The sequence below is a fragment of the Rhodamnia argentea genome, chromosome 1 (genome assembly GCF_020921035.1).
Source record: "Rhodamnia argentea isolate NSW1041297 chromosome 1, ASM2092103v1, whole genome shotgun sequence".
Taxonomy (NCBI): Eukaryota; Viridiplantae; Streptophyta; class Magnoliopsida; order Myrtales; family Myrtaceae; genus Rhodamnia; species Rhodamnia argentea.
In genome coordinates this window covers 624609-641064 of record NC_063150.1, presented here as the reverse complement: position 1 = coordinate 641064, position 16456 = coordinate 624609, and the positions used below count along the sequence as shown (strand labels likewise).

The window sequence follows — 16456 nt, the reverse complement described above, 5'->3', positions numbered from 1 at the left end:
GCAAAAACCCAAAATTCATAATCTAATTCTCGAAGAAAGACCCTCCCATTTCTCACGAACACGACACTTCAACAACGCGCATCCTGCATTTGTGAGTGAATGTTTGATCGACTTTGTTGTCCGAACGGTTTCTGTTCTTCATGGCATTCTTGATTGCTCGTTGCTATTTCTTTCACCTTGGTACTTTTCTTTTCCTGTTCGATCAAGAAGCGTGTCTGCATTCGGTGAAATCGCGAGACAGAATGCGAAGAAGTTGTTTTGTCTTTGCACATACTTTACAATCAAAGACCACAGTGGGAATTTTGGGGGTAAGGGCGTTGTTGGAAGAATTATCAGGTGGGTGGATTTTAACTGTGAAATGTGTTTTGTTTAATGTCTACTTGCCTTAGTCTTATTGATATAAGTGAAATCATGTAAAGGGAATAAAAGAAAGAACTTGGTCTATCAGACTGACTTGTTAGCATGTGGTGCTTTTTGAAGAAGGAAGGGAAGAACACAGAGGAACGGGACCGACATGTTAGCATACCGTGGTTTTGTCGAAGGGAGAAACAATAAATTCGAAAAAGAATGAAACTGGCATTGAAAGGAAATATAATGCACGTCGGACAAAGTTCTTCCTGCTCTTTGTTTATAGGCTGCAATTACAGCTTTTCAATCACCTGCTCTACTACAGAAAAAAAAAAAAATAACCTGCTCTACTAATTGAGTTTGTGAATGTATGGCATGAACTAAAGAGCAAAGACCTCTGCTTTTAAATTGGCTACAGTAGCTCTTACGTCTAGACTTACCATTCAGTGTCTCCTCAATGTGATCTGGTCATACGGGTTGAGAAAAACTTAGCTATAGGTCATGTTTATTATTTGGCTGTGTGGAAAAGTTCTGAGTAATGTTAATCTTTGCTGCTCAAATATATGGATCAAACTTTTGGGAACTTCGGACTGATCTTTTCTATCACTTAGGTTAAAGTGGTGGTAAATCGGTAGTCATGCCAGACATGCTAGGCCCTCGTGAATGAGTTCCTCTTCACACTTAAAAGATGGTGTGAACCTATCGAACTCCATTTTTTAGTTGTGAAGTTCCTTCCAGCATGCTTGAAGGTGAGAAAGTAAATTCATGCTCTCTATGCGGTGGCAGCAAGATTGAGGGCTCACAGGCAACGGCAAGACAGACAGCAGTACTCCTTCGATCGGTTATTTCTCAACAGCGAATTCCACATACCGACCAGGCAGCTGCTTTGATCGATGCTGTAAAAGCAGTAGGAGAGCAGCTCGCTGCAGCAAATCCTGTTGGTGTGCTACTTGTATTGTTTCGTTATTGGTTGCTGCTAGTTTTAAATTGCAGAACTGTCTGTCATTGCTTGATATCAGCTTGCCATATGAAATCGCCGCTGTTTTCATGTCCTAGTTTCTCAATTTTCTTCTTGCTGGTGTCAGATAAAGGCTAGAAATGATACCGCACCTTTAATTACTGTAACAGGGCAATTATATTGCGCTATTTTCTTTTGTTCACACTGGCAAGAGAATAAAGCAGCACTATGCACAAGCTCTATCCATCCATTGGAAAACTTTCCCTCTAAAAAGTTGGAATTATGGATATTCCTGTTGCCACATACTAGATAGTGGCCATCCACATGCTCTTCTTCTAAAGTTTTTGGTTAGTTTGATGTCTTCACAGACTTTACGATAGTGCTATCCTATAAAAGAATGTTTCTGTTTTTTTTTTTGCGCTTTTAGAAGTTACGCTCTAATAGGAGATTGACACAGGTTATTTTGAAAAGAACTAGCATTTCTTTTCGGATTGTGGGTTCTTCGCTATATGTATTGACAAGGTTTTACATATGAATGCAGAGCTTGCTGTTGGCGATGTTGTCAGGCGTGTTTTACATAGTATTAGGGAGGAGGATCTTTCTCTCACGAACGCTGCTGTGGCTCGGTTGAATTTGTCAGCTGTGAGTGGCGACAAAGATGAAACAGACTTAGATGATCATCCTTTGTGTTGTCTGCTGCTGCATTGGCTGCTGCTTCGAGAAACACTTTGCGTCCACCTTCCTTGCAAACCCTTCTCGAGGATCTTCCTGTCACATTAGCTGTTCCTCATAACTCTTCATCAGGGGGTGATTCTGATGGGAAAAGTAAATGTGAGCTTTCTTTATCTTTTAATGGTCTGTTTGTGGATGTACGCGAGCAATACCAAAGATAGTTCGTGCTGTGATAAGGGATAGAGTCCTATCCAGTAGCAAATTGCCATTCATGGCGTCGGGAGATTTCTTTTCTATTCGTAAAATCACTTTCCAACATTGTGGTATTATGTTAAGAGTATATAGGCAGAAGTAAGAAGGAAGTACCATTTTCTTGTGTAGATTTTAGTTACTCGCTAGTTCATGGCAGATAACTCTTTTCCATCACAGCTGCAGACAAAAGTTTAAGAAGCCGGAAGCTGAAGCATGATGTTATTGAAGCAGTCAATGAACTTATCAAAGATATTGACACTTACCATGAACAGATTGCTGAGCAAGCAGTGGACATATTCATCAAAAGTGCTTCTTTTGCCTTGTTAACCTTTGCTAGTTCCCCTGATGTTGCTTTGCATCTGGGATTAATGTTCATTTGTCATTTTCCCCCCTAATCGAGTATAATGGAACTTGAGATGGGCGTCATTTCCATTGTTTTCTGGAGTTTATGATTGGTACTGTTGATTTGGTTTCTTTCGTTTTTTTTTTTTTTTTCACTTGTTTTCGTTTGATAAACTCCTTGACAATTTATGTAATTAACAGCAGGGGATAAGGAGAACAAGGTGATGTTCTTGTCCTTTCTCCATCCATAAATATTTTAACTTAGTCTTGTAATCTGCAGTTTCCATGATAACGATTGTGACATAAGGTTGTTACTTCCATATGCCAAGTTTTGGCATATTTTGTTATGGTGTGCAAAATGGGAAATTATATGCTTGTATATTTTGAATTTTGGAAGCCGTGTGAGTAATTCTTTTTTCACAAGTAAAAGCTGCTTTATGTACTCTGTTTTGGTATTGGAGGTCAAGCATCATTTGCTGGCAAATTCAGACAGAGTTCAGCACATTCAAGACTTCCTTATCTTACCATAGCCTATGGCTTTCTTTTGGATGAATCCATGTTGTTTTTCTCACTAATGTGCATGGATTCTCCTCTTCCTTGTTGGGCAGGTCACATGTCCAGACGATTGATTATTGTATCAGCAAAAACTTAACCCTCAGACAATAGTGCAACGTGGAGACACTGGTTATAGGAAGATGAACTAGGGTAATATGAGGACACAGAAATATGAATGTAATTGAGGCAGCCCTTTCCTAGGTGTCATCATCCCTTTCTCCCCCCGAGCAAACCAATAGGTCCATCCATATGTACTAAGAGCAGGGGTGATCGGTTCTTGGTCTAGTCCAATCCAACCCAAGCACCGGGAACCAGACAGGAAGGATTGGTTCCTTCTGGGAACGGGAGCCGGACCGGATGGTCCAAGAAGGCTTTCCAGTTTCGCTGGTCATTATACGCTGACTATATTAATAGCCATCAATGGTCTGCGTTCTTAGTGAGGTAATATTAGCTTTAGGAAGCTCAAGAACAGTACTAGAATTTTCTCTGCGGCAACAGGGGACAAGAAAAGATCATTCCGGATTTGTCGCTGAGGGAGCTCCAAGGCAAGCCTGGTGCGTAGGAAGGATCAAGCCGGTTTATTTCCTGATTAAGGCTCTCTTTCCTTGGGCACGGCCGTCAGAGAACATGCAAGGAAATTGGCATAAGACAGAATCAATAATGTGCGCCTCGGAAGTTCTTGCATTTATTTAACCAAAGTCAAATGTTTCTTCGTCGGTACAACTGTAAAAAAAGGAAACTTGGCATTGAAGTTACGGTGAGGACAAGTGGAAACTCGAAATTCTGGTCGATAAATATTTCATTTTTCTTTTCTTGTAAATAATTTGGGTTTTGTTTTTGGGATAATAAATGACCAAATTCCTCATTAGACCCTTTGCCACAAAAAGTAACACGAAATCATCAATTCTCTATATTTCTGGTTTTTGAAAAAAAAATAAAGAAGAAAGAATTTCCGGTGATAAACAACAATTGATGTGCAATTTGATAATGCGATTATTTCTAGAAAAATAGCTATATAGCATTTGATGCAAAGTTAAATACCATTGAGTTGAGTCGAGTTGAGTTGACACCACAAAAATTTGCAAATTGGTAAACTCATACCACATTTCTCAATTTAATTCTTTTATCACAAAAATGCTAAATGGGTATAATTGTGTCTTATTTACTTTAAATTATCTTTCGTGTCATAAAACATCTCAAATGACTACACATGTCATACATTTATCCTAAGTTAGTTTCCATGACACAAAAGTCTGCAATAATTTGGGTGAATGCGTTTGTTCAACGGGTTACCTTATTTGTTTAGTTCAAACATTTTACTGACAATTGGAGTTTACCAATTATGTTGCAAATCACCATTGACATCCACGATTCCGTTATCGGCAAGATACCGATAATATTTATCGTTTACAATTCATCTACTTTCAAGCAAACTTTTGGTTCCCCTAGGGTTTGCCGGTTATCAAGACAGAAAAAATTTTGTGTGTGACCAAATCGGTGCCCAAGCAAGGGGCAATATATGGACGGGTACTTCTATGTGACATTATATTCGATGGTTATGCATAACAAGTTAAAGATTTATTGTCCATCACAAATCTCAGAGTTCTTTAAGGAGGGTTCAACCCCATAGATCACTTGTAGGCGTACTTCAGCGAAGGCTCATGCGTGGCATCTGGAGGGTTGATTCTGTGTACTTGGAATGTTCGAGAGAATTTTTGAGTTGATCTGCACGGAATGAGAGTCGTTAGGGAAGGCCTGTCTTTTATTAGGATTCGGTGTACAATCGCAACAAAGTAAAGCGTAAAAAACGAGAAAGAGAAATCGAGACATAAGGTTTTATCGTGATTTACCCCGGAACCAGGGTTACATCCAGCAGAGGATTCCACTATAATTAACATATCGCACCTCTCGTTACATTTCTTAATTACAAGAGAAAGATAGAATATAGCAGTAGCTATACATGGGTCAAAGCCCAAACTATCAACGAAAAAATATGGATTGAAACTATAAATGCCCACTCGGTGTTCGGGAGCGCTGCCCCCTTGAGTTCCCTGCCTAAGTGGTTGTTTTGGATCCCCCCACTCACCAAGAGGCAGGATCTTGTGCTCTTCTGCAGATGGGGAGTATGAATGACATTCCAATATCCTTGTGCATTCGTTATCTTTTTTTTTTTTTTTTCATTATGACAGGGGCCATTTAATTGTAAGTAGTGTACTCTTGATGTGTAAGAAACATTATCCATTGATTAAATACACGCGGATCGCCATGTGACAGGTTCCTATTTAACAGCCATTTCATGCCTCCGATCATAAATGACCGGAGTCATTCATTTTGAGGATCAGAATTCGTAAAGAAAGCATTGTCGATAAAGTCTCTGTTGTGGTGAGCTCGACATTTCTCACTCGACACCGCTCAAATTTGTTGACATCTTAATTTTAATCGACAATTCAAATGTTCATTGTCTATAAATAAAACAGAAAAGAAAAGAAAGAAAGAACAAGAGAAGCCCAATTTAGTTTAAATTCAGACGCTAAATTAAATCCAATGTGTGCAGCCCAAATTTCAATCTTCAAGTACATTCTTACTCATTAGGTAAACTCTCGTGCCATGTCACCTGTCCCTGTGCCCTCTCAAACGATTATCATGGTCATCTGATCAAAGATCACGTCGGGAATGTTTCAGGACCTAATATTTATTATGGCCTCACGGAGGCGCGCTCTCTCAACAGAGAGAACGGAGACCAAGTTCTCGATCCTCTTGGATCCTCCACCGGCGGCGGTTCGTTGCTGATTGGAGTCTTCTGCTGCCGTCGTCGCATCATATCACTTTCTCCAGCCTCCTGACGTGGCGCTCCGGTCCCTTCCACGGTGAAGCTCTCTGCTCGATTCACCCAGTCGAAATCTCTCCATCTCGCTGTTACTTTGGACCAGAACCAATGGCAGCCAATCTGAGGAGTGTTCTTATGCTTAGTGTCTGGATTTGTTGTTGTTCAGTGTAAACGTTTAAAATTCTGTCATGCGTAATGTTGTGTAACCGAGAAAGTTATTCAAGCATGTTCACCGAATTGAAGTTTGTGGCCAATGTGGTGTATTTTTTTTTTTTTTTTTTTGTCTGTCCTATCTCTAACTCTCCTCACTCAGACTTTCGCCCTATCTTTTTGCAGAGCTCGGGAGTTGAATCCTGCACCTATGATACTAGCGTCCTCATCATCCCAATCTCCTTACCAGTAGGTCTGCATGCCTATTGGTCTTGTATGGTGCATACATGCCGGTTTCAATCCAACTTTGTTCTCATTACTCATTGTCATTGATTGTGTTGTGTGACTGAGTATGTCATAAAGTTGATTTCGCTAGATTGAACCTCTTGCTTGCTTGCCGCGATTGTTTTCTTCCTCGGCGGGCCATGCTTCGTTTGAGATAACATCTTCTCCTCTCACTTAGAGTTCATCGTCAGACGCAAATTGCCTATTTGACCATTCAAATGCCTATGCAGCATTATCACTTATTTCGATATGTCCATGAGGAATGATGGCTGATCATAGTATGGTCTGCTAATTAATTTAGATAATGTCCAGGTTAGTCAAATTAACCATCTCCAATTACAATCTGTTTTCGAGTATCTTCAATCTTAAGGTGGGAATTGTTTTGCTAAATTCAGAGTGAGCACAGGATTCTTTGTTTGATAGAAAGTAAATTGATGCGATATTTAAACATCCTAGATTTTAGCAGGTTCAGGATTTTAAGGGGACACCAACAACCTAGACACGCAGATACTCCTGTGGCCACATTTAGACGTGCGCGTGTCACGGACTAAGGGTTCCTTGACCCAATTGACCGGCCGCCTAGCCTAGAAGAACAACAAGCCTTGAGGTGTCTCTTGATCGTTAGGGTTTTCATTCTTAGGGACAGGCGATACGGTAATTATTTTATGATTCTAGAATTTTCGCAATTGCTAGGCGGGGAGATGCCTTCTTAACCATTGGATCAAGAGCCGATCAAGGGTGGTAAGGAGGGATCCTCTTGTACAAATAGGGGAGCCCTCACCCTAATTTGTATCATCCAATAGTTAGCAATACAAAACATTCTCTTCCAGCTTCTAAGTGATCCTTGACAAAGGCTTAGCTTATACAAGGAAGCCTAAGTCGCCACACGGTTCGAACCCAAGAAATCATCCCATGATACGAGCTCAAAGACAAGCACAAACATACTCGGTTTTAATTAAATATTTATAGTTAGCCATCGTTTCAATACAATACAGAATAATCAGAGTTATCATCTATGCAATTGTTGACAGAAATATGTCAACCCACAAGAAGATTACTCTTTAGTCATCTACATGGCACCGATGTCATGGATTTAGCTGACGAGAGAAGGAACGTCTTCCCTATAGCCAAGATCCTCAATGATATTCTGCGATAAAGGTGAAAATAATAGTAAGCCTCGCTGATCGCAAAAACAAAATTAAACTAACCAATCGTATCCGGAGAGAACAAGCTCCAGCCACCAAGTATCAAGCATATCTGCAAACATAGCCGTGTTACCATATACATGGCAGTCCACAGCAATAGGATTATGGTTGTTCTGATAGCAAAACTCTCCTTCGACTGCGACAATATTGCTGCTGCACCATTCATTCACTCATTCCATCCCATGCAAACAAGTTCATCTGTTCATAATTTGTGCATGCTCTAGTGATATGGATGTGCTAGCTTACCTTATGGGCCATCTAATTATGGTCATCTTTTTGTTCAAATGTTTTGACTCCTAGGAACCATAGTTCCGACTGTTTTTAGGAATGCATACATAGGACCGTAGGATTTTAGCCCCAATTGTAAACTAGAGTTGACAGCTTAATTATTACTATGAGTATTCCTGCAGGTTGCCCCATACATGAAGATACGGCGGGTAGCTTTCATCAGTAGCATCCCAAAATCTCCAGCAGGGAAGATCTTGAGGGGAGAACTTGTCAATCTAGCCGCATCTGTCAGATCAGCTAAACTCTAGACTACATGCTCAGAAGAGGAAATGAGGCTTCTTGATGCATTGCGATTTTGGGGCATCTATCTACTCCAAGAGGCCACCAAGGCATCGCCAGCGAGCAGTACTCCATTTGAATTTGTTCATACAAAAGCTGAAAAAAAAATAGATGATGCTTGAAGTGAATGGGGAATAAACTGACACACCACTTTAAGATCCTCGTTTCTGTCCTCTGAGTTTTTGTTCGTAACCTATATTGTAACATTAAGATTCCCCCTTCATAAAACTGCAAGAAGAAGCATTTCCAGACTCATTCTTTGTAAGTAAACATTGGTAAGAATTACAATGGCCTGCTTCGTACATGATCCACTTCTCTTCTTCGCTGCGTCGGTCTAAATTTTTTTTTATTTTTTGGTCCAAGCGTCGGTCTAATTAGCTGAGCATACTATTGAGTTAGTTGCATTGCTCGTGCGAACAACCAAGGCAATCACCATGTGGTAAAGCGAATGCGTTTAGCTTCAGAACGAGCTAGAGATGATTGTGTTTCGGAGTATGGTTTGCTACTCAATTTAGAAAATGTCCGGGCTAGTCAAATTAACCATCTCCAATTACAATGGACAGGCCACACCGTCATCGTCAGTTTTTGGGTATTTTCAATTTTAAAGGTGGGAATTGTTATGTAAATTCAGAGTAAGCACAAGATTCTCTATTTGATAAAAAGATAAATCGATGTGAGATTTAGTAAGTGTTTGTTTTACAGAAAACTCAAAATTTGAAAAACATTTTTAAAAAAAATGGTCGCTTGTATAGCTTAAAAAATTAAAAATTGAAAAATATTTTCACCCCATGAAAATAGTCAGCCATAAATTATTGTCAATAATGAAAACAAAAATTTCGTTGACTAAATTTTTTAAGCGATATAACTAATTATTTTTTCAAAAACGTTTTCCAAATCTTGAATTTTTCTTGAAACAAACGCATACTTAAATATCTCGTATTTTAACAGGTTCAACAATTTTAGGCAACACCAACAACCTAGACAGAAAGATATGCCTGTGCCCGCAATTAGACATGCACGTGCAAAGACAAGCACAAACACAGTCGTGTGGGGACGTGCGCAGTAGGGACAGAGAAAATGTCAACGGTTCTAATGAAAAATTTACAGTACAAAATAACAGAGTCAAGCTCATCTGTGCAGATTATCAACAGAAATATGCCGCTGCAGGAAGATTAATCTTTAGGTTCTACATGGCGCCGATGTCATGGATGTAGCTGTCAAGAAAGGCACCGTCTTCCCAAAAGCCAAGATCGTCAAAGATATTCTGAGTTAAATACGTTTGATCATGAGGAGGGTGTGTGCTGTTATTCATTGGCGAGGTGAACCCAACGAATGGCTCATGAGCATACGATCGGCATTGACCCGATTCAGTCATTTGCTGTTGGCGACCGCAGCTTTGGATTGGGTTCGGCTGCTGCAACGGGGCAATCGGTTGTGATTGGAGCCCCATTTGGTACCCGATTAATGATGATGACGGTGGAGCGGAATGAGCCGGATTGGCAAAGCCAGGGCTGTCAAGGAGAGAAGAATGTGCACTTTGATGCTCCGAGGCTTCCCCTATCTTCTTAGAGCCCGTGCGGTATTTCTGCACAATCAAGAATCTCGATTTAATATGCATGTCTCGCTGCAAGTTCAAGGAACAAATACCATTGTTAAAGCACTGATATGTCTGTTTTCCCAATTTGCTGTCGATCTTTCTGAGTGAGGTTGAATTAAGGACTCTTACCTGAAGGTGGCTGGAGACATTTTGCCTAGTGAGATGAGGAACACCAGCCATTTTCCTCATAATCTGCAATATTTTCTTGGGTTTGGCATCTGCATCAAGTGTCATATGGAAACACATCACTTAGGTCAATCATCATCTCACTCGAGAAGGAAACAGGTTGATGCACACACACCACGTACCGTCGTTTCCGAGACTGTTGACGGCCATGATGAACATCTGGTTCAGCTCAGGTGTCCATACCATGCGGGGTTTCTTCACCCTGCTTTGGCTCTGGCCATGATCGACTTCATCTTCGCTGCTCCTTTTCAAGCTTTTAGAATTCTCTTCTTCCTCATTCTCCGCCTGAGCACGGGTGTCGATAGATGAAGATGTGGTCAGGGCATGCAGTGTCTCCAATTCTTTAATAGAATTGTTGCTTGACCTTCGGTTGCTCCGTAGCACATGTTGCCATAGGATCGTGAGGGTGCTGATTTGAATTGGCTTCACTAGAAAGTCGCAAGCCCCGCTGTTCACTCCTTTCAGGACAGTGTCCTTTTCAGCATCGCATGAAAACACTGGCAAATTTAAAGGTAAGAAACATGAATATATTACATTAGTTCCATAAATTTGCGAATCTGGCTTGAGTTAATTGACATATAAGAACTTACAGACTACAGGCAAGGTTATCCCCATGTTACCAATCTCGGCGAGAAGCTGAACTCCATCCATGCCAGGCATGTGAACATCGGTCAAGACAATATCGAACCAGCCCTTCCTCTCTCGAATCATGGACAGCGCATCCTCTCCTCGCTGGCACTTGGTCACTGTTAAAACACATTATACACATATCAGATGTGCATGTTCTTGGCTAAACTATGTGCATAAAACGCATTCCAGCGTCAAACTTCTCCTCTTGATCTCATTTAAACGATCCACCTTCGGGCACAAGCATCAGGAATCCACTTGCAAATTAACATGTATTATAACGCTGGATGATGTTCAGAGATTGGTCATGGTTCTTGCCTCAAATCAAAATCTCGTTGACTTCGTATTAGAATCTCTTCTAATCTCACCTTCATCGTCTCCGTCTCTTTCTTTTTTTTTATAAAATACAAGAGTGCATCAGGGGGCAAAAAAGAGTCGATATCTGAGATTTTGCATGTAGTGTTAGATGGGAATTTGAGTTCCTCTGTGCCTATGTTGGATACAACAGTCTGGTTGCAGTTTGAACATCAATTCTTGATCAAGAAAGCATGAAACTATTTCCTCGACTACTACTTCGAGTACAAAAGCGAGAATTCTCTCTTCTGCGGTTGGGTCCGCAGCCATCGACTCAGAAAGAGCAACGTAACAACACACATTATCGCAGACGCGAAGTTGGAAGTAAGAAAAGAGAAAACACGAAGCAGGGCAGTGAAGTTACCTTGGTACGAGCAACGTTGAAGCATCTTCTCCAGAAGGTGGAGACAGGTGATGTCGTCGTCAACCACAAGAACCCTTAAACCCTTTGGGAATTGATCACCATCCTCGCTCGAAACATTACTATTTTCGTTGTGGGTCAACCCTTCCATTGCTCTGTTTTTCTTGCACGTCGCTCTCTGTTTCTCTCTCTCTCTCTCTCTCTCTCTCTCTGTCTTAACTCTTCTACTTTGCGGTGATGAAAGGGACTCAGGACAGGAAAGAGACAGGACTAGAAGTAGAAACTAACGACATTTATAAACCACGGCAAGCCTTGAGAACGCCTTCTTTTCTTGGAAACTTGACCTACAGAACACGGCGTTCTGAAACAGGAAATATAACAGGAAGGGTAATTAACATGAAACTTGGAATTCAAGTCACAAAACTCGAAATTAAACTGGGTTTTCTTTTTGGGATAAAAAGTAACACGAAACCATCAATTCTGAATATTTCTGGTGATTAAAAAATAATTGATGTGCAATTTCATTATGCAATTATTTTTTTTATTTTTATTTTTGAAAAAGAGCTATTTAGTGTTTGATGTAAAGTCAAATATTATAGTTAATACCACAAAAATTTTCAAACTGCTAAGCTCGTTACATATTTATCTCAGACTGATTTTTTGTTTGTCACGAAAATGCTAAACGAGTATGATCGTGCCATATTTACCTTAAGTTATCTTTTGTATCATAAAAAATTTAAAGTCGGTACTCTTATCACACATTATCCCAAATTAGTTTCGTTTTACAAAAGTTTCGAATAATTTGGGGTAAATACGGCACGGATATACCGGTTTGAAATTTTTAGGGTACGAAAATTAGGTTGTGATTTTTTGACATAGGAAAATTAATTTGAAGGCAAATATGCCACGGTATACGACAATTATGATTATAATGTCGTAGTCCGGAGCCGATTTGGACTGTATACCCCGTTTCATGGTTCGGTTCACGTTCAACCTTACGATCACCCGAGCGGTTTGGATTTTTTGGGCCTTTGCTGGTGCTAGACTGTACGGACGACCCAAGCTAGAGCAATTGGTGAAGAATAAAAAGTTTCAAACTTTCCTCCAAGAAAGCTTCAAAAACCCAAAATTCATAATCTAATTCTCGAAGAAAGACCCTCCCATTTCTCATGAATACGACACTTCAAGTTCAGCAATCCGTATTCTGAATTTGTAAGTGTATGTTTGATCTGTTTTGTTGTCCGAACAGTTCCTGTTCCTCATGGCATTCTTGCTTGCTCATTGCTGTTTCTTAAGCTTTTGGAAAGAACTGCTAGGACGGTTTACATTTAAGCATTATCTTTACGGAGATTGTGTGTACTTCGCTACATGTATTGACAAGGTTGTACATATGAAAGCAGAACTTGCTTTCGGCAATATTGTCAGGCGTGTTAGGGAGGAGGATCTTTCTCTCACCACAGCTGCTATGGCTGGGTTGAGTTTATCAGCTGTAAGTGACGACGAAGATGAAATAGACCTAGATGATCATCCTGTGTTGTCTGCTGCTGCTGCTGCAGTGGCTGCTGTATTGAGAAACACTTTGCATCCATCTTCCTTGCAAACCCTCAATGAGGATCTGCCCGAACTCGGGAGCTCTTCCTCATAATTCTTCATCAGGGGGTGATTCTGAAGGGAAAAGCAAATGTCGGCTTCCTTTATATTTTCATGGTCTATTTGTAGATGTATGCTAGCAATGCGAAAGATAGCTCGTGTTGTGAAAGAAGGATAGAGTCCTATCCACTAGCAAATTGACATTCATGGCATGTGGAGATTTCTTTTCTGTTTCTTGTGTAGATTTTACTGACTCGCCAGTTCATGGCAAACAACTCTCTTCCATCACAGCTGCAGAAAAAAATTTTAAGAAGCTGGAAGCTGAAGCATGATGTAACTGTAGTAGTGAATGAACTTCTCGAAGTTATTGACACTTGCCATGAACAGATTGCTGCAGGCACTGGAGCACATTCATCAAAAGTGCTGATTTTGCCTTGTTGACCTTTGCTTGTTCCCCTGTTATTGCTCTGCATCCGGGATTACTGCTCATTTGTCATTTTTCCCACTAATTGATTATTATGGAACTTGAGATGGGCATCTCTTCCATTTTTTTCTGGAGTTTATGAGTGGTACTGTTTATTTGATTTTTTCATTTTTTTTCACTTGTTTTCATTTAATAAACTCCTTGACAATTTGTGTAATTAACAATATGATATTAGAAGGACAAGGTGATGATGTTCTTGTCTTTTTCTCCATCCATGAACTCCTTGACAATTTGTAGTTTCCATGATAACTTTTGTGGCATAAGGTTTTGGCATATTTTGGTATGATGTGCAACATGGGAATTTATGTGCTTGTAATTTCTATTTTGAAGCCATGTCAGTTATTTTTTTTTTTCACAAGTAAAAGCTGCTTTATGGACTCTTTTTTTGGGTATTGGAGGTCAAGCATCATTTGCTGTAATTCAGAGAGAGTTTAAGCATATTCAGGACTTCCTTATCTTACCATAGCCTATGGGTTTCTTTTAGATGAATCCATGTGGTTTTTCTCACTAATGTGCATGGATTCTCCTCTACGGCAGGGTCACATGTCCAGATGATTGATTATTGTATTATCGAAAACTTAACTTATGTCTGGTCTGATGGAGCCATCCCCCTCGGACCAATAGTGCAATGTTGAGACTCTGGTTATCAGAGGATGGACTAGGGTATACTAGGACACAGAAGTATGCATATGAGCAGATGCATTGGCAGAGTCCAGGATTTGAGGCAGCCCTTTCCTAGGAATTAGGAACTAGTGTACTATGTTTTCGTCTTTTTCTGTGCTGTTCTAATCGTGTGGTCCTGATCAGGTATCAGTGACAGCTACTTGCAAAAGAGTTGGTTGCAAGAGGTTTACAAACCGCGCTCATTGCTGATTCTGCTGTGTTTGCCATGACTTCACGTGTGAACATGGTACCCGTTTAGCAATTTTTTTCCCCTTCAGCATCTGATTTACCGCATGACTGTCGGAACTAAATTTGTGCCGGAAGGTAATAGTTGGAGCTCATGCTGTAATGGCTAACGGTGGAGTTACAGCATCTGTGGGGTTGAATACGGTTGCTCTTGCAGCTCAAAGGCATGCAGTTCCTTTTCCGGTACTCGCAGGCAGCGATAAGGCAAACTGAGGGAATAACAACTCATGATGCTGCTCGCTTTAGTTTGTGTCCAAAGTAAGCTACAAAGAGCGTCTTAAAACCCATATAGTTGATAATGCAAAGTCTTCAAACTCGTTCTCATCTCTTTGACAGGTTTGCAATTGACTTGGAACCTATGAGATTTCATTTAACTTTTTAGTACAGATCTACCAAATTTCAATTTGCTGACACTGCATAATCAGGCCATTGTGATAGTGACATTGCCGAATTGTACACTCAATTAACTTCTAGTGGTATCATCCTTTGAGTATCATTTCTTCTTTTGTGTTTCCAGAGGAGGACACAATCCATCATATATGTACCGGGTAATAGCAGATTATTACACGACCGATGACTTGGTCCTTTAGAGGAAACCTGCTCCGGTGAATTGAGTTCAGACCTGAGCATCGTCAAGTAGTGTGTGCTCCTTTCATCTGTAATGCTCGAGAGCTTAGCAAGGTCACTCAGCACCCGCTGATGAGCCAAGCTAATGCGTAGAGATCTCAGTGTCAGTTTAGATGGGGGTGATCAGGCCTTCCATCAGCTTCTATGATTGAGCAGCTGCTAATGCGTAGAGATCTCGGGGAAGGTTTATCTCAATTTTGTGATCTATATTGGTTTGCATATTGAAATCCGTCTGGAGATATTGAAAGGGAGAATAATCAAAGTCGATTTTGTGAATCTTTGCATGGTTGGGAACCGAGAGCACTGTCATTTGAAACATAACAAGCCATTTATGATGCCTGAGAGCTCTTTCTTTAATCCATGTTTGAGGGTTGCATGGATTTTGCCTCTCTGGCCCAAGCTTGCATGGACTGCCAAGATGCAATGTAAGCTTGGATTAAGTCTGCTTCGTTTATGTGTAGCCGAATGTTTGAAAGCGAGGTGATGATGGCGGTGAATTCGCCATCTCTCACCTTCAGCTGGTGATTGGCCCATCCCTGACCAAAATCAAATCCATTCCGAGGCTTCGGTCGAACAACCGGCGTCCCGAAATTCCAAGTTTCGCGTTGGTGATCCGGACTAACCAATATCGAAAGGTATAAGTCAATCCCAAAACACGCTCTTTAATAATAAAATGTGGCTTCGTTCTCTCTCACAGTAAGGAATTACATGAGAACTTTGGGGGCAAAATCCTCTAGACCCACAAAAGAGTGTCAGCATCAAAAGGACTGTAATAGTTAACTACATGCAGCAAAGTGCTTTCCACGCGCTCAAAATCTTAAAATTTCTTGTTAAAGAAGATTCTGCAAAGACTTCCATAAACCCATAAACAAATTTGTAATTTGCCCAATTCGGTTATAAACCTTTTAATTTTGACAATTGAATCTTAAATATTTTTCATGTTTTTGCTAATTGAGTTTCTTTGACTAATATTAGCCGAAAATCGCCGACGTCAACAACGATTATCCTACGAGGTATGGCCGATGTTTCTCAACCCAGGCGAGGCCTTGCTTGCCCTTGCCAGCCCCAAGTGTGGGCTGGCAACCCTTGCTTGGATCTAGGGTGAGGGTCGCGCTCTCCCCTAGATTTGGGCCAGCAAGTCCTCGCCGTTAGGCGTGTCGATGACCACTGGCAATGGCTTGACCTCAGGTTGATTTGAGTTTGGACTTTTTTTTAAAAAAAAATAGCTTTTTACCAAAAAAAAAATGCTAATTTAGTTTGTATTTATTTCTTAATTTTTGAATATTTATTGAAAAGAAAATATATAAAAAAATATTAAAAAATTGTCAACATTAGCAGTGGGTCCACATCATCGATTAAAATTGGCCAAATGAACTCAATTGGTAAAATGTGAAAAAGTTTAGGACTCAATTTGTAAAATTAAAAGATTTATGATTGAAGCGATCACAACGCAATAAATCTATGACTTTTTGGATAATTTTGAATTGGACCGGACAAGATGGAGAGATGGGGAAAAAGGAAAAAAGTGTACCTGATACAAACTTAACAAGATAGCTTAGC

At 40.3% G+C, this 16456-nt stretch overlaps 2 protein-coding genes and 1 pseudogene across 2 annotated transcripts in view; 2 read left to right on the top strand and 1 right to left on the bottom strand.

Moving 5' to 3' along the window:
• The first annotated feature begins 1087 nt into the window (after positions 1-1087).
• Positions 1088-14482, top strand: LOC115745248 (annotated as a pseudogene).
• On the bottom strand, positions 7336-11495 carry LOC115745197 (two-component response regulator ARR14-like). The gene is made up of 6 exons (XM_030680617.2): positions 11290-11495; positions 10535-10690; positions 10067-10441; positions 9888-9976; positions 9265-9746; positions 7336-7376 (listed from the first exon to the last, which is right to left on the bottom strand). Exons 1-5 carry the CDS (start codon positions 11435-11437, stop codon positions 9348-9350), a joined length of 1167 nt encoding a protein of 388 aa, XP_030536477.1. The 5' UTR covers positions 11438-11495; the 3' UTR covers positions 7336-7376; positions 9265-9347.
• Positions 11481-16456, top strand: part of LOC115745191 (calmodulin-like protein 3) — a 25664-nt gene continuing 20688 nt past the window's right edge. Inside the window, exon 1 of the mRNA XM_048284443.1 lies at positions 11481-11498. The gene's annotated coding sequence lies outside the window, so the exon portion shown is untranslated. The remainder of the gene's footprint in view (positions 11499-16456) is intronic.